Source organism: Delphinus delphis, chromosome 12 (genome assembly GCF_949987515.2).
Source record: "Delphinus delphis chromosome 12, mDelDel1.2, whole genome shotgun sequence".
In the NCBI taxonomy this organism is placed as follows: Eukaryota; Metazoa; Chordata; class Mammalia; order Artiodactyla; family Delphinidae; genus Delphinus; species Delphinus delphis.
This window is the reverse complement of record NC_082694.2, coordinates 78,994,444-79,017,511: the sequence shown is the minus strand read 5'-3', so window position 1 is coordinate 79,017,511 and position 23,068 is coordinate 78,994,444. Positions and strand designations below refer to the sequence as shown.

Sequence of the window (23,068 nt, the reverse complement as noted above, 5' to 3'; positions counted from 1 at the left end):
GGTTAGTAAATTAAGGTGAACAGTGAAAGACCTGGGTATCATCCAGAAACCTAAAGGGTGTTACTGTTTCCTTGAGGTATTGAGAGCATAATTTGACTATCAAGACAACCCATGGTTACACCCAGGAACGTATGGTGAAATAAATGACGTATATTACGAAATATTTTTTTATGAAATGCGTTGTTTATTATATTGTATTTCCTTGAGAAAGCTCTTTTCAGGTTCATTAGGGAGAAAAAGGAAACCATGCAGATTCGTAAGGAATGAATCTATACTGACTTAACCCATTAAGCTTTGTTCAAACTATGCTCAATTTTTCAGGGAGGCTGGGGAGAAGAGAGGGACATCAAATTAGTAGATTCCCAAATTCTTATACTTTACATATTACCACTATCAAGTGATGTCATTACCCATAATTTCTATAATTATATATTGGAAGAACAAAGTTTACTAGTCCTAAAATTTCATTTTTAATGCAAATATTTAAAAATTACACACAAGCACTATATACAGATAAAAATGAACACTAGTAAACAATATTAAACTTCCTGAATAGCAAATTAGGAATTTTCAGTCTCCAAAAGAGACAGTTTAATGCTTCATTTTCACAGTAAAGAATATTGCTAGTCACTAATATAATATAACCCAGAGAGTCAATCAAATGTAGTATACCCCAAAAAGGAAAGTCAGGGGTTATAATAAGCATTGTTTGCTGATGGATGTAATAACTGCTGAAGGAACTAATATTTCTTATTTACCGACTATGGGTGAGGTACTTTAAATGCTTTATCTAGTATCAATTTCACATCTCATGAGGTAGATATGAGAGCTAAGAAAACCCTAGGCTCACAGATCACACGGCTAGTAAGTTACAACGCCTAGATGTGAACACAGTTCTACTAGTCTTCAAAGTCCATGTTCTCATTACTGTAGCATTCTGCTAAAATAAGCTAGCATTATATTCATTATTAAGAAAATTGACTCCTAAGAGAGTCAAACAAATATTAGGTGAAACTGGAAATGATCACTAGGCATATTTAAGGTAACATTTCTCGGACAGACCTCCTTAATCAGCATGGAACCAAAAGATCGTCATTTTTCTCACCTGAGAATGTGTTCCAGTTGGTCTACCATGTCATGAAGAGCTGTGGTTACCTCTGTCTTCTGACTAAAGGATTAAGAGAAAAGAATTTAAATCAGGTTTTAGTAGTAACTTTTTACTTGAAATACTAAACTCACTTAAGTTTAAAAAAAAAGTGATGTTTCCCTTGTATTTAATATATGACAGTATCACCCTGTCCAAATAAAAGGTCAGTCTTATCTCCTATACTCATTCAGCATCTTTCATGACTCAAAAGAGATTAAGATAAAAAATACTGGAATATAACAATATTCTCTATTACAGATTAGTGAGATATGGGCAATTATTTTCCTAAGAACTTTTAGTTCAGTTCTGCTAAAAGCAAAAAAGAATTATATATCAGTTGTAGTCTTTCTTTAAAGAAGTGGTAAACGATAAAGCCATCATTTATTTCTCCTCTTTTAACCAATGAAACAAATTAGGAACCATGGCCCTGCACGTTGGCTTTCTCCTAGTCCTATCTATTCCACCTGTGACTCCCCTAGGACTTTTCCATTAGGATTCTATATACTCAGGGGACTTCTCCCATGTCATCATTCACTCTGCCTCCACTGCAATATTTTAAAACGAAAGAGAAGTACACAGCCATCATACAGATAATTCCTACCGGGAGTGGAGATAACAAGCACTTTTCCTTTTTCCTTTCTCGGGAAAAAAGTAGACGGGGGACTAGGAGAAACATTACCGTGAAAAAGATGATAAACTAATAAAAACATGGCTGATAGGGTAGATTTAGCACGGCACAACGCACATACAAGTGCAAGGGATTTGCTACAAAGGTTAAGCAACTGCTATAGAAGCCCTCTGCCACCCTCTGCAACTCTGTGTCCCAACCTTGGAGGGACGACTCTCAACTGAGAACCACTGTACCTGACACTCTCAGGTGCTTTCCAACCAATGATTCAACTGAATTCCAGCAATTCTTAGGATTTAATAAGAAAGCTAAATAAAAATCTTTATCTGGACTTGGAAAATTAAAAATGACCTAACTGAACACAAAAGTCTCACTATCTTTATTTTTTTATTATTATTATTATTTTTTTAGATGTTTGGGGTAGGAGTTTATTAATTAATTAATTTTTGCTGTGTTGGGTCTTCGCTTCTGTGCGAGGGCTTTCTCTAGTTGTGGCAAGCGGGGGCCACTCTTCATCGCGGTGCGCAGGCCTGTCACTATCGCGGGCTCTCTTGTTGCGGAGCACAGGCTCCAGACGCGCAGGCTCAGTAGTTGTGGCTCACAGGCCTAGTTGCTCCGCGGCATGTGGGATCATCCCAGACCAGGGCTCGAACCCATGTCTCCTGCATTAGCAGGCAGATTCTCAACCACTGCGCCACCAGGGAAGCCCACTCACTGTCTTTAAAACGATCAATCTGTCCTGGTCTAAATCTATGTGGCAATTATTTCATGCAATTTACAAAGATTATACTATCTTTTTAAACCAAGTTTCAGGCCTTGGACTAGAGTGATAAATTAGGGCATATTCCACTTAAAGTCCTTCAAAAAAAAAAAAAGATCATTTATCGGAGATAACTTCAATTAACATACTCATTCAGAAACAATATTTTTTAAATTATCATTTTGTAACTCTACAATAAACATTTGTCACTGATTTTCAGAATACAGCGTTCTTCCTCTGTGAACTGACATTCACAAACATAATGACTAAAGATTTTTTTCAGCCAGATGAAATGTGCTGCCTAGGTAAGATGTATAAAAATTTAATTTCCTAAATAGTGAAAAACTACACAGTTAACCATTTGGTAAATACCAACCAGTTAACCACTAAAAATAAACGACTGATCACTGGGAGAACGTGAATTGACGAAGTTGGCGCGAAGAGGAAAGAGAACCAGACGAAGTATTTTGAAGGCCTATATTTTAATACTAGGCTAATTTATAATTGCAAATTATTTAGAAAATTATAATTATGAAATACAATCATTAAAAAATAAATGGAACAACAAAAGAGTACCATGCTATTTTTTATGTTTACCAAAAAAAAAACCTGTTAGATCAGAAACCATTAATCTGAAGCCAAAAAAAGCTTTCATTCACACATACACATGAGGCATTTCTTAGCCTACACATTCTTTGAAAACAAATATACTCATCCTCTCATTATAATGTCTACATAAAAAATGTTCTTTTAATATCATCATTCAATTAATATCATGACTTTCTCCTCATGGTAGGAAAATTACTATTTAAAAGTTAATAGATGAGCTCTAATTGATATTTATGCTTATTTGATCTCACTGAAGAACTAACTGAAGAACTAAGTCTAATACATTTATTTTAAAAAATTGCACATGTCAGTTGGAAGTCAATGATTTTACCTAGATGATTCAAGGACAACCAAGGGGCATCAAGTGGGCAGAGGGACAATCAAATTACCCACCTAGACCCTTTAAGGAAGAAACTCCCCACCACTTCTGCTCTCTGAGATGCTTGTTAAGAAGAGGATTCTGCATCTCTTGTCACCCTCTGGGAAGAGCACCTTGACTACTGACACTCTGATATCCACTGGGCTGAGGTTTTTAAATGATGAGTAATGACAGTTTGCTAAAAAATTGTTAATACAATCCACGTTACTAGCCCTTTGTTGCCTACTGAAGGCCCACGGTTCCCAGAGGTACACTTGCTGCTCTTCACTAAGGATGGGAGGGAGCTTGCGGTCATATCTGTACAGGTATGGGTAATAAATAGATGCTGTGATTGTAACTCTTCCTACATGAAGACTCCCTAAACCTGGACTGAGGAAAGGAAGTATTAACTACTAGTACAGTCTCCATTTAGCTTTACCAGTAACAAGGTTAACTGCTTTCCTTCTTGGGGGTCAGTACTTAGACCCTTAATGAGAAGAGATGAATAATCAGGATCTACAAACCACAAACCACCCAACATTTCTGTAACATAATACACAGAATCTAAGATTACCTTATCCCCCCAAAATCAAAACTGAAGCAAGACTGACAATCTAGCTGCTCACATATAAGGCAATTTCCCAAGGACTCCTATAAAGAAAAGCCTTCAGCTTGTCACAAGGCATCCAATCAACTTTTAGTATCTTAGATATAAATTCATGGCCAAGAATCACTAGACATGGAGGAAAGGTCCTCACAGTAAAAACAGAGATGCAAACAAACAGAATATGAAAAATCAGAGATCACGGTGGGGCAAGGGTAATGCAAGGTGCAGAAGTGAATTTATGCATCTGTGAAACAAGAGCAGGGTATTACTTTGTTTGAAAGTGAATGAGAAAAAGTTCTTGGAATTTAAATAAGAAAGCCAAAATAAATTTTAAATTCAAAATACGGATTAGAAGATAAAACTATAGAAATCTCCCAGATCACTTAACAAAAGATCAAAACATGGGAAAAAGAACAAAAAGAGCAGTAAATAAATTTAAAATGTGCAAAAAAAGAGAAAAAAGGACATGCAAATAAACTTATCAAGGAAACTTAACAGGAAAAAAATGTAAGAAAATTTCCCAACAGTTTGAAGGACATGAGTTTCCAGGTTGAAATACACGATTTAAATGAACAATGATAAATTCAGATTCAGAATAAAACACATCCTTATGATACTTCAGAACACTAGAAATGAAGGGAAGGTACTGAAGTATTCCAAAAAGGGGAGGAAAAAGCCATATAATAGCCTTGGACTTCTTAACAACAGTGGAAGGAGAAGACAAGAGTGATGCCTTCGAAACTCACAAGGAAAAGGATCAGAAACCTACAATTCCATACACAGCCAAGCCTTCCGTCAAGTGTAACAATGCAATTATGATATTTTTTTGACATATGATAGTCTTAAAATAAACATGCCTCCATGCAATATTTGACAGGAAGCTATTCAAGATTATGTTCCATCAAAATAAGGGAATAAGCAAAGAAAGGAAAAGATAATCCCAGAAATGCAATATGCAACACAAGAGAGACGCAAACAAAAGTCCAAGGATGAATGCTGTACAGCAGAGTAGCGAACAATTCTTATCAAAGGAAGAGAAAAGACAATTCTAAGAAAGATGTTTCAAAAGTAAGAGGGAGAGAGAGAGAGACATAGAGTGAAAAGAGAAAGGAGAGATTACTAGATATTTTTGACCTTGAAAAGGAATTTTACACTTCTGTCAGAAGAGTGAAGGAGGTAAATGGAAACAAAAAACGACAAAAAAAGGAAATTATTCAATCCACGAAAAGCAAAAAGTTGCATAAAAAGGAAATATAATCATACCCAGCTCTGTGTAAACAGTATATACATAATCATAATGATAGAAATATCACTATGACTACACTGAAAAGAATGGTTAAGAGAAGTAGGTATGGGGGAAGGGTAGGCTTCAATGAAAGGAAGTCAATAATCATCTAAAATTGTAAAATCAATAAATAACAACGTTAGCACAATATTTTAAAGGAGGCAGGCAAAGTCAAGAAGAAAAGCATGATCTATAATGAGTGCTTACTTTTAGAAGACAGGTATCAAAGGATGGGGAAGGAGAGCAACCAATAGTTTTTTACCGATTACAAGTCTTCCTGTACCCTGATTTTAACTAGTACATACATTATTTACTTTATGGTTAAAAATTAGAAGGGGATCATGTTCCCTTGGACTTCATGATTCTGGAATAGCACCTCCTCATCCCCACCAATTTGTTTTTCTCCATGGCACTGACTTTTCAAAGTGAAAAGACAATATGACCTGTAGAATATCTCACAGTCTGTATTTATCTGTTTCTTTTCTTCATGGTGTTATTTAACTTGTTCTCTTATTCCCTACATTGACTGTAAACTAGAAGTTTGGCTTAAAGGATTGATTAGATTCAGGGTAAGTAATTTTACTTCATACTGCTTCTCACCAGGAGGCACGTATGGCTAGGCTGCCTGATTGTAAGTGATGCCATATTTGATAACTTGATCAAAGGTGATGGCAGTGAGACTTAGACTTTATAAAGGTCAATTTCCCCTTTGCAATTCCCAAAAAACAAATATTTGCTAAAGGTAATACTTTGGTACCATGCAAATATCCCTTCCCCGTCAATTTTTCACCTGATTTCAATTCTATTAATGACTACATATAACAATTATTTCACATTGGGTTGCAAAATCAAGTGACTTCTATCATTCATTTCACACACAAAAATAAAAATTTCCTTGGAAGGAAAAGAGAGGAGAAGAAGAAAACCAAAGCATGAGGAAGACTTCTTGTCTAAACAACTGATTTTGCAAATGAGGAAACTGATGACCATAGAAGTTATGTAACTCAGCTGTAGTCACAAAGGCTTAGAAACAGGCCCACCGATTTTTCATTCAGTTTTCATGCTTTTCCATGTGCTGTTATTAACTTCTCCAGATATGAAATTTATAATATGTACTGTGTGTTAAAAGAGTGATTAAAGGAATGATTGTTATGTGACTTGCAAAGAGAAAATATAATCTGATTTGCATACCACTAAATGAGGTATGTATATCCATGCATTATTACTTAGAAGTTTTACTCTGGGCAAGGGCCAAGAACAAACAATTCATAGAAAAAACACAACTAGCCCATAAATAAGGAAAAAGCTTAATTAGAAACACAATTTAAAACAAAGAGATATCACCGTTTATCCACTTAAGAGAGTACTTTTTGTTGTGGTGGTAGTGATATTCTTGCTTGCTTTTTAATGGATAATTATCAAGGTTAACAAAATTATAGTGACGTCCTATACACTGTTAGAAAAACAAGTGTCTATCTCGAGACAACAGGTTTGCACGTGATCTCATTTTCTTCTTTATATTCCCAAAATTCTCTATAATGAACATTCAGAGAAGAAACATCTTCATTTTAACTGTTAGAGTAAAAAGACACAACCATAACAAAGGCACACTGTGGGTTCTTACCCATATCCTCTCTGTGGCAGACATTCTAATAAGTCATAGCAAAGAGCGAGCTGGTCATTTCGTTCACAGTTATAGATGCATTCTAGTGCTACTGCCATCAGTTGGTCCTGATCAGGAATGATTTTTTGCTGCAACTAGAGAAATAAAGCATGTTGTGCTAAATGTCAATAGATTTACATTCAATTTTGCCATATCCCAGTACCACTGTCAATAGAATATTAAATAGCGCAGTTAATCAGCCACAGAAACAAATCTTGGTTTTTCTTTAGCTTACAGACTTTTGGGGTCTTTAATTATTCTAAATGAAATTGCATTTTAATTACAGAATCAGCAAGAAAATCTGTACCCATAAGCTATGCATCTGCTGAAAACAGATTCTTCAATTCATGATCCATTCAAGATAAAGTAGATAGAAGAAACACAGTGAACTAAAAAGGCAATTCACTAAAAACACCATTTCTAACCCTAAAACCAAATTTTATGTGTTTCAATCACAAAAATATATAAAATTCCTTAACTAATATTCAGAGATGTTCAAACCTACTATTTTTCAGTGTGCATTATGTATTAGTCATTTAACACAACAGTATTGACATTCTATTCGAAAGAAGTCGCATTGCAATGCGGTAATATTCATATCCCAAAATACACTCCATATTTCTGATGCAGAAAAATGGCTGTTGGGGGTCACTTTCCCATTGTAAACCACAGAGACCCATTCTTAAAGTATTTTCTGGGATATAAAAATAACAGATTTGTGCCTTGTTTTTCTCATCTGTAAAACTGGAATATTAACATCTTCTTAATAGCATTGTTGTGAGGATTAAATAAATTAATACATGTAGAATGCTTATGATATATTCCTGCTTCCTGTCTTTCCCTCCCTGAGATGCTGAAGTGTCACTTGAAAGTTAAATGTTCTAGAGTCCCTATTTGATCAGGCATGCTCAAAACCCTTTAGTGGACCTTCGACGTGAAAGGTAAAGAGCAAACTTTTTGCCTTCCACTCAGGCTCCTTCATGGCCTGGTGCCCACCCACTTTTCCAGTGCTATGAATCACTACCTCTCTGCTCAAAGTTTTAGTCCACTCAGGTTAAATAACTTGCCTTTATCTAAACATATCATTAGTTTGATTACGTCCCCTTGTCTTATTCTACTCCTACCTGGAATGTCTTCTCGAGGAACTTCTTAAAACCTTAGTCTTTAAAACCTCCCGAATACTCCAGTTTTATGTCCATTTGGCTGACTTCAATTGGACTTCCCCAGATTTCCAGAGTCTCTTGCTTATACTTGCTAACTGCTGGTCCAATGGATAAATCCTCATACGACTCTCTACATGAATTCTTTTTCCTCTCTGTACTCCCATGGCACCTTTCCATTCTCTTCCTATGCCACTCAGCATAGCCTTCTTAATACACTCTACTGTGTACGTGAATCATAATGCTCACATTAAGATACTTTTCACTGTTGTCCTATTAGACTCTCTACAGATGTCCAACTTCATATAGCAAGACACACTTCCTTTTATTCTCATTATTCCTGTACTAATATCTCAGTGGTCACTATTAAACCATCAGTTGCCCAACCTCAAGCTAATAGAAGGGGGCCCATTTAGGACTTTCCAAGAAATCAATAAACCTTCCCCACCATGGGCTGCTAATTATCTCCCATATTGCATAGCAAGGGAAAATGTAACAAAGTCATAATTTCTTTCAAAGGGTCTTAAAATTATGCACTAGTAGACAACTAGAAAAAGAACAACAGATGTTAAGCTAGAATACTTGGGAAACCCCAGAGAAACAAGCAACAAAAGAAATCAATGAAACAGTGAAAGAATCACTGAAAATTATCATACAAAAATCAATAACTTTCATATACACGAACTATAAAGTTAGAGAAAATGAGGGTAAATAAAACCCAATTTGTAATGTAAGCAGAAAATTAAGTGGTTAGGAATAGATTTAACAAGAAATGTGCAAAACCTATATAAGGAAAAGTTTTAAACACCCCCGAAAGACAGTAAGAAAGATATGAACAAATACAATGATGTCCCCTATTCTTGAATAGGGTGACTGGACATTATACTAAAGTTCAGATAGAAAAAATATATATACAAGAATAACTTTTGAAAAACTGGGGGAAGAAAACACTACAGAGGAATACTACCCATACCAGACTATAAAATCTCTATAATTTAAAACAGTGTGGTACTTAGTATATGGACAAACAGACCAATAAAACAATAGAGAAACTCTAGAATTAGACTCAAAACAAATGGAAATTTTGTATATGACAAAGTGGGCATCTCAAATCACTCAGGTACAGATAAACTTTTTTAATAAATGGTGCTGCAACAACTAGGTAGCATAAGGGAAAACATAAAATAGATCCGTATCTCACACCCTGCAAAAGAACACACTCCAAATAGATTAGGGGTCTAAGCATAAAAATAAAGCCACACAAGTACTGGAAGAAAACATGAGTGATTTCTTCTTTAACCCTGTAATGGGAAAAGGTTTTCCACCATGTTTCAAAATACAGAAGCAATTAAAAAAAAAATTGCTCAATTTGATTCCACAAAAAATAAACTGTAAAAAATTCTGCATGACATAATACACCGTAAACAAAGTCAAAAGACAACCTACCCACTGGGTGAAATATTCACAATAGAAACCACAGAAAAAGGACTAATTACACTAATATATATGAATTTCTAAAAGTTAAGGCACAAAGAAACAAAAATCAAAGTGAAAAATGGGGAAAAGGCAGGAAGGGACAGTTCACAAAAATGGGGAAAAGGCAGGAAGGGACAGTTCACAAAGACGACAATGCCCCTCAAGCATATGGGAAAATGCTCAAATTCACTCATGTTTAGAGACGTACGAATTAAAACAACACCGAAAGGTAACTTTTCACCCATCACGGTGGCAAAATCTTTTAAATAAGACAACAAATTGTGTCTGCAAAGTTGTGGAGAAACAGCCATGCTCATACATTGCTGGTGGAAATGTAAATTGGAACAACCCGTCTGGAGAGAAATGTGGTAATACCAACACAACCCTGCCTTTAGAGCCCGGAATCCCCTTGCAGTAATATACCCTGAAGATATGCCAATAATACAAAATAAATATAAACAGCTTACTCGTTGTAGCACTGTTTGTAATTGTCAAATACTGGGAATAGCACAGAAAACTAGTGAGACTGGGTAACAGTTTTCAATTTTATATTTTAGTTTATATAACCACACATGGCTAGTGGCTACCATACTGAACAGCACAGTCCTGGAGGCACTTTTCAATTTCCTAAGGAGTGTGGGCCCAAAGTAGGCCAACAGGAAATTGCAGCTGAGAGTTTACAGTGTTAAGGAGACTTCCCCATTTGTCCCCATTACTGGAATACAGTCTGGTATCTACAAGCAGAAGGGCCTAGTAAGTATTCAATACTTCTAATTTGGACCCCCAAAGGACCACACCCTAGGAATACGGGAGAATTGGAAATAGGACAGTCTTTTTGAAACCTGAAACAGCTCAATACCCGATCAGGTTAAAGTGACCTTCACTGTAGGAGAATGGTGGGAACAGCAAAAACAAGAGTGGCATATTCCATATTCCCCCAAATTCTAATCTATTATACCTGGGTTGGGCCTAGAAAATTGTTTTCTGTTTAATCCATATAGTTCTGATGCACAAATGCATTAAAAAAAAAAACAGTATAAAAGACAGAAAACGATACGAGAAGGTAGAATATTTTATTCCCAAGTCATCTCTATCCAGACTTGCCCAAGTTACTTCACAAGTTTCACTTCCCAAAGAGGGATTCAAGCAAAGAGCAACGGCTTAAAATCAGAAATGAGTGCTTAAAATCAGGATGTTATAAAAGAGAGAGGAAGAGTTTGAAACACATGAGATAGTTGAAAAGACAAATTTGTATTTGTCTTATTGTTCCCATTATTCGCTCCCCTCTTTCTAGTAGAGGATTGTTCTTCCCTGCCCCATTAACACCAGGTGCGGCCACAGAGCCCTCAGCCTGTGAAATGTGAGAGGGAGTAATCTGAGGCACTGGGAGCTAAGCTTTAAGAGCCACTGTGTGGTTCTTTGTTCTTTTTCCTGTGCCACAAGTTAGAAAAGGGGACTGTTCTTTCAGCCTGAGTCCTGGAATGAACAGGACATGGAACACAGCAGAAGCCCAACCCAACCACAGCCTACACGACACTTGTGAGAAACGTTTGCTGTTGTCAACTACTAAGATTGCAAGGTCATTTGTTAATGCAGCACACCTTAACCTAAGCTGCTGGATACAGAAATCACGGCTCCCTTTAGAGCACTAAAAATACCTTGTGCATGATTCATGGCAGATCCAAGGTAAATTCTTTTCGCGAACAGTCAAGGAAAATAAAATAAAAACAATGCTCCAAGGACAATCCTAGCACAGCAAATAAATGTAACCAAGTGATCTAAAGCATCATAATGAACCCAGAGTCAATCATTCACTCCTTCATTTGCCCTGCCCAAGCGCACTGAGCACTTGCTCGCTACAAGGCACCGCGCTAGTCCCTGGCAGTACAGACACCAGAGACAGAGCGGACAGACCCAGGAAACAAAGAGAGGGAGAGACAAACTTGAACAAGCAACGACAGCACAGTGAGAGATGCATTATTCTAGAGGCAGCTACAAGGCCCACCCTAGCACAGATAAGTCCCCAGAGGTTTCACAGCAGAGGGAGTCTTGGACAGCAGGATCCTGAAGGGTAGGCAGGTATTTGTTAAATGAAGGAAAGGGGTCTGATTACCACAAGCAAAGGAAATAGCCTCACAGAACACAAAAAGGCATGAAAGAACCTGATAGGGTCAAGAGGTGAAAAGTTAGTGTGGGTAAACCAGTGCATTCATGAAGGGAAATGAGGCTGAAGAGGTAGGCTAGAAGCAGACCGCAAAGAACCTTCCACGCCAACATTTACCCTGCAGGCAATGGGAGGCCACCAGAGATTTTCTGTAGACCATGACATGATCAAATTTGTGCTGTGGAAAGATAACATCGATAGAAAAGGAGAGGGTGGATTGGAAAGGAAGAGCCCAGCAACACCATTATTCTCTGCTTTGATTTTGACATATTTCAAGAAAGGCAAATGGCTATATATTTTATTCAAAAGGCACATGATAAATTACCGAGTAAAAACAACAAAAAGCTGACTATATACAAAGGATTTACAAGACTCTGTAAGGAAGAAGGATCACAAACAAGATTACTCGAAGAATTTAAAGTCACTTCTTTCTTCCTCATAAAACATTCATATTCAACCCATCCTGCTTCTCACATAGCATTCTCACATAGCAGCCCGCCCTCGGCTCATAGTAAACCACGCCAAATTGAAAATCAGAATACTAAGTGGAAACTGCTTATGAGAAGATGGAAAACTTTAAATAGCCAATGAACAGAGATATTTCTGACAGACAGCCCTTCCAGAAACCAAAAAATGTGTGAGATTAACTAAGCAATGCTTTCCTTTTCAGCTTGATTATAATGGTCTATGACCATATACCTTAGAGGACATCAAATTGCTAACAAAGGCTAGTACAAGGAGTACTTTCAATTAGAATTTAGGATTAGAAGGGGCCTTCAATGCTTCTGCTTGAATCCCAACCTAATGCTTTACCTCTCACTACAAAGTAAGTGCCTCGAGTGACTACGCCACTCTGCTTGAGTCCCCTCCAATGGAAAGGGAGCCACTATCCCTTGAAACAGTATATTTGATTTATGGTTAAATTAAGAGGTTATTTACATTTCAAAAGTAACCTGGACTTAACAAAACGATTTATCACCAGTAAATCTGAACAACTATTTGATTTCTATAAAAAAGACAGATAGATAGATAGATGATAGAAGATAGACAGATAGATAGGTCAGTCTTCAGCAAATGTAAGAGTTATTAAGAATAATTATAAGATCTCCTTATGGGATCCTAAAAATTTTAACAAATATTTTGAAGGTCCTCCAGGGTAGAAGTCTTTTCTTCTTCTTCTACTGGTGTTACAGTAAAGCATAATGGTTAAGAACACAGCTGGGAAACTAGAAAACCTATGTTTGAACCCAAGGTTCCACTCCTTACTGTGACCCCGGGCAATTGCCTAACCACTCTGTATCACGATTTTCTTTTCCTGTAACAGTAATATAATCAAAATATCTACATCATAGGATTGTTACAAGGATTAAATGAGTTAACACTTGTAAAGTGCCTACGTATAGTAAGAATTCAATACCTTTCAATTATTAGTCTTTTTGGTATTGCCAGTTTCCACAAGGTAGTAAAGAGTCAACAAACTTTGGAGTAAATCAATCAAGGTAAACATAATCTTAAAAACTTCCAAAAAATTTTTGGACTAAACTGCTAAAACATTTTTAAAGAATAAAATGATAACTACTTCTTCTGTTTAAAGAGAAATTACTTGCAAAGCCTAGTATTAAAAAATTTGTAAATAGAACCTAATTCTGTAGGGAAAAAAGTACAGAGATTTTTTTAAGATGTTAAAGTTTCTACTTACATCAGGCTTGGAATGCTGAAATATCTTCAGGGGAAATTTTAAGTCTCCTTTAGCTAAAGTTACTAAATATTCCTTTAATAGCTCATTAGCCACACCAGGAGACTGTTTCTCACAACGATGAAGAAAGGGAACCATCCACTGGTAGGCACTTGTCACATAATTGTCCTCAGAACACTGAAAATGTAATTCACCAAAACAAACACACGTTAAATTAAATACCTGATAATAACAGACAAGTTAAAGCTCAAGGATAATCAGACTCTGTGTGAAACAAGGAAAGCCCAACACTTTCTAAAACATACTCCAATTCACGCCTCACAAGGAGACTCACCTTCTGCCTGGGGTTGGTAGAGCCAACAGCAGCAAGAGCACTGTGATCCATCTCTTTAGCACCATGACCACCCTAGTACCATGGTACATGCTACTAGGTCGTGACAGCCTAAGCCCAGCTCTGTAAGACAAACACGCTGCTGCTACTATTACTCCTACTGCTGCTCAGTCCTGAGGTCTTCCAGAGCAAAGAGAGATTCTACCTCAAAAGTGTATGTATGTGTATGTGTAAAAAGAGTTAGCGGGTGGGGGCGGGGGTGGGATAGGCCGACAGAAAATGTGAAAGGGAAAAGAACAGAGAGAGATCCGCATAAAGAAGCTCTAGAAAGGAGTCACTTGAGAAATCCCAGATTCTCTTCCACACTTTTCCTCTTCTTCTGTTTGTTTTACCCCTTCACATCCACCTTCATGAAACTCCAAATGACACACATAATCTTACTCATTATCTGAAATTATACAATCCTTTCTCGTCTTTATCCCAGGAGATACACCTGAATCTCTTAAGAGGCATCTTGCATGTAACACAACTCAATTTTCACTGGGTGGATCATAGGGAAAAGAAATTAGTAAGAGAAAAGGAAGGTGGGGACAGAGGGAAAGAGAAAAGGGGGATTGATAAGAGAAAAAAAGATGGTGAGAGGCATGAGAAAGAGAGGAAAAGTGGGCTCAGCAGAAATCAGTTCCTAACTTTGGAGACTGTACTCCCCGCCCCCAAAAAAAATCTACGAATGGCCGGGCAAATTCTCCTTCACATACAAACCCTGAAGCCAAGATGTTTTCTTCATACAACCACCCAGCCAATCATCTGAATATACAAGTAGTTGGGAATTTTAACAAAGTGAGGATTAGAAACATGATTATGAGAATGACAGCTAATTTAAATATGCCTCGCTAGAAGGGGGAAAGAAAGTCATGTACAGATAACTATGGATGAAGGGCAAAGAAGGTACAAAACCAGCCAAAGTGGTTCTGGATGCCTTCAGTAATTTATTCATAAAACTTGATTTTTTTTTTTAAGTCAAGAAACCTTCCTTTATTGACTAAGTTCTCTGGTTTGAAGGACACTACATCTTTGGCTTTGAGACACATATTAATCAAAGTACATATAGAATAGTTAAAAAGAAAGTTTTAAAATAAAACCTACACTATTCATCAGTAATCTTAGTTTTTCAATGTCTTTCATCTGCTGGAGTTCTTTCAAGGTTAGGGTTAAATCACACCCTGCTTCATAAACCAATGCTTCCAGAGTAACCAAATTATCACAGAGAACCAGCAAACCAGGAATATTCCGCTCCATTCCAAGTCGAATAAGTGACAATGCACAGTCAACCTAAAATGGAAAGGCAACAGTAAGTCTCTGAGTATTATATCTTTCTTTTCGATATATTCTAAAGTAAAAGCCTCTAGTATAGAATCTAGCAATAATCCTTATAATCATTTTACATAAAACTGTATTACTACATACTTTTTTATTCAGTACAAAAACATCAGACTTCTTTATGAAATATATTAGCACCAAACTGTCCCAAAAGAATCAAATAATCACCAAGAAATACTGAAAATAAAAATAAAAGAAAGACAACCATCTTCAATTTGTAGAGCATTACAGTTTACTGAGCTGTTTACATATATTTGTCTATTTAATTCTCAGAACATTAACAAGCAGGAAAAAAATAAAAATAAAAAAACATAGCTAGGTAGTGATAATGTCAAATTAACCTATTTTCACTATACCACTCTGCCCCAAAAAGAATGCTTGGCTTCCATAGTCCTGTACAGTACCTCTCCTTCCACAAGTCCTCCCTATAGATGACATTCAATAAACTCTTGCTGAACGATTAACTGATTAATTCAACCTTCTCTGTCCCAATTCAACTACTTAGACCTCCCTTACAACAAAACAAAGAATAATCTTTCTGCAGATGCTCAATACACAGCAATTTCACTCCCATCACTTGATCAGGTTTATAAAATGGACATATTCTGATTGAAAGCAGAATCATCTAATGTGGCCTTAACCCCCAGCGCCTTATACTTCTCCTTACTTGCTCCCTTACTCCTAGAAAAGCAATTATTTATTGAGAACCTACTATGAACTGAACACCATTCTAAGTGTCAGGAATACAAAACTGAATAAGATGAGGTCTCTTCCTTCAAAGATGTCTCCATCTTGTAGGGAAACACAATCTGGTAAATTAATGATTGAAGTGGAGTGAGGGTGCCTGGGATCTCAAAGAAGAGGGCAAGGAGCCCAACCGGAGAGTCACGAAGTCTCCCAGAGGGGAGAACACTTAAAATGGGTTTTAAAGCATCAGTGGATATTAGTAAGTAAAGAAAGAAGAAGCGCAGGAGAACAGCATGGAAGGCAGAGATGCATGAATGTTAGGAAGTACGATTAGTTCCATAAACTGAAAAGAAGGTATGAAGTGAAGTGATGAAAAACGAGGCTAGAGTAGCAGAGAAGGGCCAGATAAAAAAAAACATTGTTTGCTGAGCTAAGGAATTTGCAGTTTACCCCAAAATGCAAATTTAAAGGATTTTCGGCTGAGGCATGTCATAATAGACTTACACTTTGGAAAGAATACTCAGTATTTATTGAATGAATGACAAATGAAATATGAATGGACTGGAAATGGACTGGGCTGAAAGTAAGCAGACTAGTTAGGAGAACTGCAATTACTAATACCAGAAGACTCTCTACTAGTGACAAGAATAGCCCCCTGGGGGGACAGCAATATTTAAGGGACAAGCCAAAGACTCTGAGCCACACTGCGGAGAGGAACATGAACAACTAAGACAAAGACAATGAAGAAAGCGAAATGACATCACAGAAGCCTAAGGAGAAGAGATTGCAGGGAAAAGGAAGCAGTAGTGTCAAAGGACAAAGTTGTTCAACACCAAATGAAGGCGATCTGACATTAAAAGGCGAGCAGGGAGCCTTACTGATGGAGTTTCCGTGGAGTGACAAGGAGTAGCCAGACACCAGGGAAACGAGGAGTAAACAAACACTGAGGAAGTGATTGCAAAGGGCAGAGTGGCTACCTCTGAGCTGAGCTGCGATGGAAAGAAGACAGATAAAACGGAAGCTAGGGAGAAAATGGCTCTAATTTATATATAAATATAAGTCTCTGAGTATATACATGTGTATATATATACACTCCTATTTCATGTATATATATATATACGTGTGTGTGTGTGTGTGTGTGTATATATATATATATATATATGAAATAGGAGTGATTTGAACTTTTTACGTCCAAAAAAAGGCAGGGGGGTAATAGACCAGAGGTTGAAGATACAGGAGAGAGAGAAAAAATGACTGCTAGAACAATCCCGAGCAGGGGGCGGTGTGGAATCCAGGATACGGGTAAAGAAAGAAGTTCAGGAGAATGCAAGAGAGACCTCTTCCTGTGGGAAAACTGGAAAGAGTAGGGCAAATGGAAGTGATTTCTCAACTTTCACCATGAAATACAAAGCAAAATCACTGCTGAGAATGATGAAGGAAGCGTTGGTGCGAGGAAAGGAGGAAACGGGGAGAGGAAACAGTCACGCAGCACAAAGAAAAAATGCCAAGCGATATCACAGATCCACCCAAAGCCCTTCCAGGACTCAGAGATTAACAGGTGAAGAGGTGAAAAAGGAAGAACTGCATGTTCAGTTGAAAAGAGTGGCGCAAATAAAAATAAGGGAGGAAACTACAGGTAGAGAAGGCATGAGGCAAAAGGGAAGGGATCCGGCAATACCTCAACAAAAGGACAATTAATGTCGGAAAAGCCACATCTACTTGTATACCAAGTTCTTAAAAACTCAGAAAATCTCAGAAAGTATGAAGAAACTCGACATGTAAAGCACAACTTTGTGCAATAGTCTGAACACATAGTACATTAGCAATTTGTAACACACTCAACCAATTTTGCAATCCAGACCTGTGTTTCTAATACCAACTTTGACGTTGTTGCTTTCCAAAATAACCACTGAAGTAAAAATGTTTGAAAATCAAATTACTGACACCTTAAAGTAGGTTCTGTTAACAACTTACAGAATTATACCATATACCCCAAGCCCCCAACAGATAAATTTCACCACTATATGTACACATTTTCCTAAACCAACAAACAAGATTTCCAAAAGCCATTTGTAGGCGCTAAGGAAGAAGTAGCACTACATCAGTTTAACCTGTAAAAATGAAAAAGATAAAACTATGCCAGATACCACTTTGATTATAGCATAAGCCACATGAAACGTCAATACATAAAATGAAGCTAAAGAACAATACCCCTATTATAAGTGTTTTTAAATAAATCAAAGAGATGAAAGAGTATACAGCCAACTAAATAAAGCATCCCCAAATCACTTTCCTTTCTTTATAATTATTCATTTTTTTAACTTCTTATTTTATATTGGGGTACAGCTGATTAACAATTTTGTAATAGTTTCAGGTGCACAGCAAATCTTTATAATTATTCTTGATTACTAAAACAGAAATCAGGATGTCTAGGAATTATAATTAGACTTAAAAAAATCATATTTCAGAAAGTGCTAACTTTGTTTTTGTTTTTAACAGACTTTCTTTTTTAGAGCAGTTTTAGGTTGACAGCAAAAATGAGCAGAAACTACAGAGATTCCCCACATCACCCCGGTCCCCACACATGCACAGCCTCCCCCGTTACCAACATCCCCCAGCAGGGTAGCACCTTTGTTACAATCAGTGAACCTATACTGACACACCATATCACTCAGTGTTCACAGTTTACATTAGGGTTCACAATTGGTGTTTACTTTCTGTGTGTTTGGACCAAAGTAGACTGACAGGTATCCGTCATTATGGTATCACACAGAGTATTTTCACTGCCTTAAAAATTCTCTGTGTTCCATCTATTCATCTCTCTACCACCAACCCCTGGCAATCACTGATCTTTTTACTGTTTCCATCATTTTTCTTTTTCCAGAATGTCACATGATGGGAATCAAACAGTATATAGCCTTCTCAGACTGGTTTCGTTAACTTAGTAATATGCATTTAAGGTTCCTCCACACCTTTTCATGGTTTGATTGCTCATTTCTTTTCTGGAGTTCAGTAATATTCCATTGTGTGGATGTACCACTGTTTATTAATCCATTTGCCCACTGAACGACACCTTGATTCATCAATTGTAACTAACATACCACTCAAATGCAAGATGTTAATAATAGGGATAACTAGTGGGTAGGGCAGAAAGTGAGGGGAATATATGGGAACTCTGTACATTCTACTCAATTTTTCTATAAACCTAAAGCTCCTCTAAAAAATAAAGTATTAATAAAATAAAGAAAGAAATGTAAAAAATGATAATTTATTTTACATTCCAGTATAGGCCTTTTTCTTTTTGTTAGTGCTATTTTTTAAAAACCTGAATAAATATTTTGTAACCCAAATTTCAGTCATTAAACACTAAAACTGGTATTGGCAGAAAACGAAACACATAGATCAATAAAGCAGAATTAAAAGTCTAAAAATAAACCCACATATATATGGACAACTAATTTCTGGCAAAGGAGCAAAGAACACACAATGGAGAAAGGACAGTCTCTCCAATAAATGGTGTTGGAAAAACTGGACAGCTACATGCAAAAGAATGAAACTAGACCACTATTTCACATCATGCACAAAAATCAATTCCAAACGGATTAAAGACTTGAGTAAGACCTGAAACTCTAAGACTCCTAGAAGAAAACATAGGCAGTACACTCTTTGACATCATTCTAGCAATATCTTTCTGGATCTGTCTCCTCAGGCAAGGGAAACAAAAGCAAAAATAAACAAGTGGGACTGTATCAAACTAACAAGCCTCTGCGCAACAAAGGGAACCATCGACAAAATGAAAATACAACCTACCAAATGGAAGAGGATATTTGAAAATCATGTATCTGATAAAGGGTTAATTTCCAAAATATATAAAGAACTCAAACAGATCAACAACACAAAAAACAAATATCCAATTAAAATATAGGCAGAGAAACACAAAACACCCCGAATAGCCAAAGCAATCTTGAGAAAGAAAAACAGAGCTGGAGGAAGCAGGCTCCCGGACTTCAGACTATACTACAAAGTTACAGTAATCAAGACAGTATGGTACTGGCACAAAAACAGAATTATAGATCAATGGAACAGAATAGAAAGTCCAGAGATAGATCCACGCACATATGGTCACCTTATTTTTGATAAAGGAGACAAGAATATACAATGGAGAAAAGACAGCCTCTTCAATAAGTGCTGCTGGGAAAACTGGACAGCTACATATGAAAGAAAGAAATTAGAACACTCCCCAACACCATACACAAAAATAAACTCAAAATGGATTAAAGACCTAAATGTAAGGCCAGACTCTATAAAATTCTTAGAGGAAAACATAGGCAAACACTCTATGACATAAATCACAGCAAGATACTTTCTGACCCACCTCCTAGAGAAATGGAAATAAAACCAAAAATAAACAAATGGGACCTAATGAAACTTAAAAGCTTTTTGCACAGCAAAGGAAACCATAAACAAGACAAAAAGATAACCCTCAGAATGGGAGAAAATATTTGCAAATGAAGCAACTTACAAAGGATTAATCTCCAAAATTTACAAGCAGCTCATGCAGCTCCATATCAAAAAAACAAACAACCCAATCCAAACATGGGCAGAAGACCTAAATAGACATTTCTCCAAAGAAGATATACAGATGGCCAAGAAACACATGAAAGGATGCTCAACGTCACTAATCATTAGAGAAATGCAAATCAAAACTACAGTGAGGTATCACCTCACACCAGTCAGAATGGCCATCATCAAAAAATCTACAAACAACAAATGCTGGAGAGGGTGTGCAGAAAAGGGAACCCTCCTGCACTGTTGGTGGGAATGTAAATTGATACAGCCACTATGGAGAACAGTATGGAGGGTCCTTAAAAAACTAAAAATAGAACTACCATACGACCCAGCAATCCCACTACTGGGCATATACCCTGAGAAAACCATAATTCAAAAAGAGTCATGTACCACAATGTTCATTGCAGCTCTATTTACAATAGCCAGGACATGGAAGCGACCTAAGTGTCCATCAACAGATGAATGGATAAAGAAGATGTGGCACATATATACAATGGGATATTACTCAGCCATAAAAAGAAACGAAATTGAGTTATTTGTAGTGAGGTGGATGGACCTAGAGTCTGTCATACAGAATAAAGTAAGTCAGAAAGAGAAAAACAAATACCATATGCTAACACATATATATGACATCTAAAACAAAAACAAAACAAAAAATGGTTCTGAAGAACCTAGGGACAGGACAGGAATAAAGACACAGACGTAGGGAATGGACTTGAGGACACGGGGAGGGGGAAGGGTAAGCTGGGACGAAGTGAGAGAGTGGCATGGACATATATACACTACCAAATGTAAAACAGATAGCTAGTGGGAATCAGCCACACAGCACAGGGAGATTAGCTCGGTGCTTTGTGACCACCTAGAGGGGTGGGATATGGAGGGAGGGTGGGAGGGAAACGCAAGAGGGAGAAGATATGGGGATATATGTATATAAATAGCTGATTCATTTTGTTATAAAGCAGAAACTAACACACCATTGTAAAGCAATTATACTCCAATAAAGATATTAAAAAAAAAAAAAGAAACTAGAAATCCTATACAGCTTCAGAGTTGTTGTCAGTGAGGAATTTCAGAAATGCATTTTGCTTTTTTCATATGTCCTATGGTCATAAAACAATTCCTAGGGGCTTATGGGCTTCCATTTGCTGATTCCAATGCTTAATGTATTGTGTGAGGCAACATAGCTATTCTAGATTTTTTTCAGAGCAGGGGATGCAAAGTTTTCTAAAGAGCCAGACAGTGAATATTTTAGACTTATGAGCCCTGTCACACTTGTTCAACTCTGCCACTGTAACAGAAAATCAACACAGGCCATACTTAAATGAATGGGTGTGGCTGTGTTACAGTAAAACTGTACTAACAAAAGGAAGCACTGACAAACCTTGCTTTTGATTATGATTGAGGCGGTTTTTTTTCTTTGTGCTATGCTGACTACCCAGGTTCCGTTGAGTAAAGTGATTTCTGAACTGCTCCCACTTATTTTTTCCTTCTTAAGAATCAGATAAGGACAGGAGGATCTCAAATACTATTGTGCAGTAGGTTATCTTTTTATCACTTACTTTCACGCTTGAGTAGCCTGAAGCTAGTGTGGTAAAGGTACTCCTAGATTCTAAGCATGTATCTCTGTCTTCAAAGCTCATGTTCTTTCCTTCGGGCATGTGAAAATTTTTGGGAGGCTTCTACAATCTGTCTTTTTGCTCTTGGAGTTTCTGCAACTGCAGATAACCTATCTGATGGTCCCTTGCTACATTCTGGCCTTAGGTCTGAGTTTTTCTATGAAGAAGTTAACAAGTGATATCATTTGGTGATACACATGTGAGTATGTCCTCTTATTAAAAGGAGACTCCCAAAACTGAAATGTCTTGAACAGACAGAGAAGTACATTTCTAATTGTATACTGAATATACCATGTTAAAAAGTAGACAAGAGATTTTAGGAAAAGGCTACCTATCTAACCACACTTTGTATGTCTTCTTTATCTACTCACAAGGCAAAGTTTGAAAGTATCATTCTTCTCTTTTCCCTCTGTCATATCTGAGTTCCTGGAATTGGCAAAACGTAACCATGAGTGCCTGAGGCAGCTTCCTCCCAATGTGCCCTACGTGTTCTGCCACTGTCTCCACTGCCTTTGGAAACTGGAGGTGACTCAGCACTGAAGAATCTTACTGACTCTTTGCATGACTTTGGCATAAGAAAAAGTGCACATTCCTCTGTCTACCCCTAGTTGAGCTTATGAACAGGGACTCTGGATCCAGTCTACCTGGGTTCAAATCCTAGCACCCTTACATGCTAGGTCTGTGACCCTGAATGACTTTTTCTTTTTTCAACATTTTCATGCCTCAGTGTGAGTATATATGATGGGAATAGGAAAGCACTAATCTCCTAGGGTGACAAGGATTAAAGGAAATCACATATGTAAAGTACCTATAACAGTGCACGACAGGATGTGAGCACCGCATGGAATATTAGTTGCTATCATAATCATTATCATCAACACCTCTTTTCAAAACTTCTCCATAAATCCTTTCGCCTGTTATTTGTCAGATTA

General features: G+C 37.1%; 1 protein-coding gene across 2 annotated transcripts in view; it reads right to left on the bottom strand.

Moving 5' to 3' along the window:
• The window catches only part of NBAS (NBAS subunit of NRZ tethering complex), a 340,240-nt gene that overhangs the window by 184,592 nt on the left and 132,580 nt on the right, over positions 1-23,068 (bottom strand). For both annotated transcript variants that reach the window (XM_060027072.1, XM_060027073.1), the window contains 4 exons: positions 15,031-15,216; positions 13,557-13,730; positions 7,019-7,152; positions 1,106-1,168 (listed from right to left, as the gene is read on the bottom strand). In XM_060027072.1, the coding sequence (XP_059883055.1) occupies positions 1,106-1,168; positions 7,019-7,152; positions 13,557-13,730; positions 15,031-15,216 (557 nt within the window). The remainder of the gene's footprint in view (positions 1-1,105; positions 1,169-7,018; positions 7,153-13,556; positions 13,731-15,030; positions 15,217-23,068) is intronic.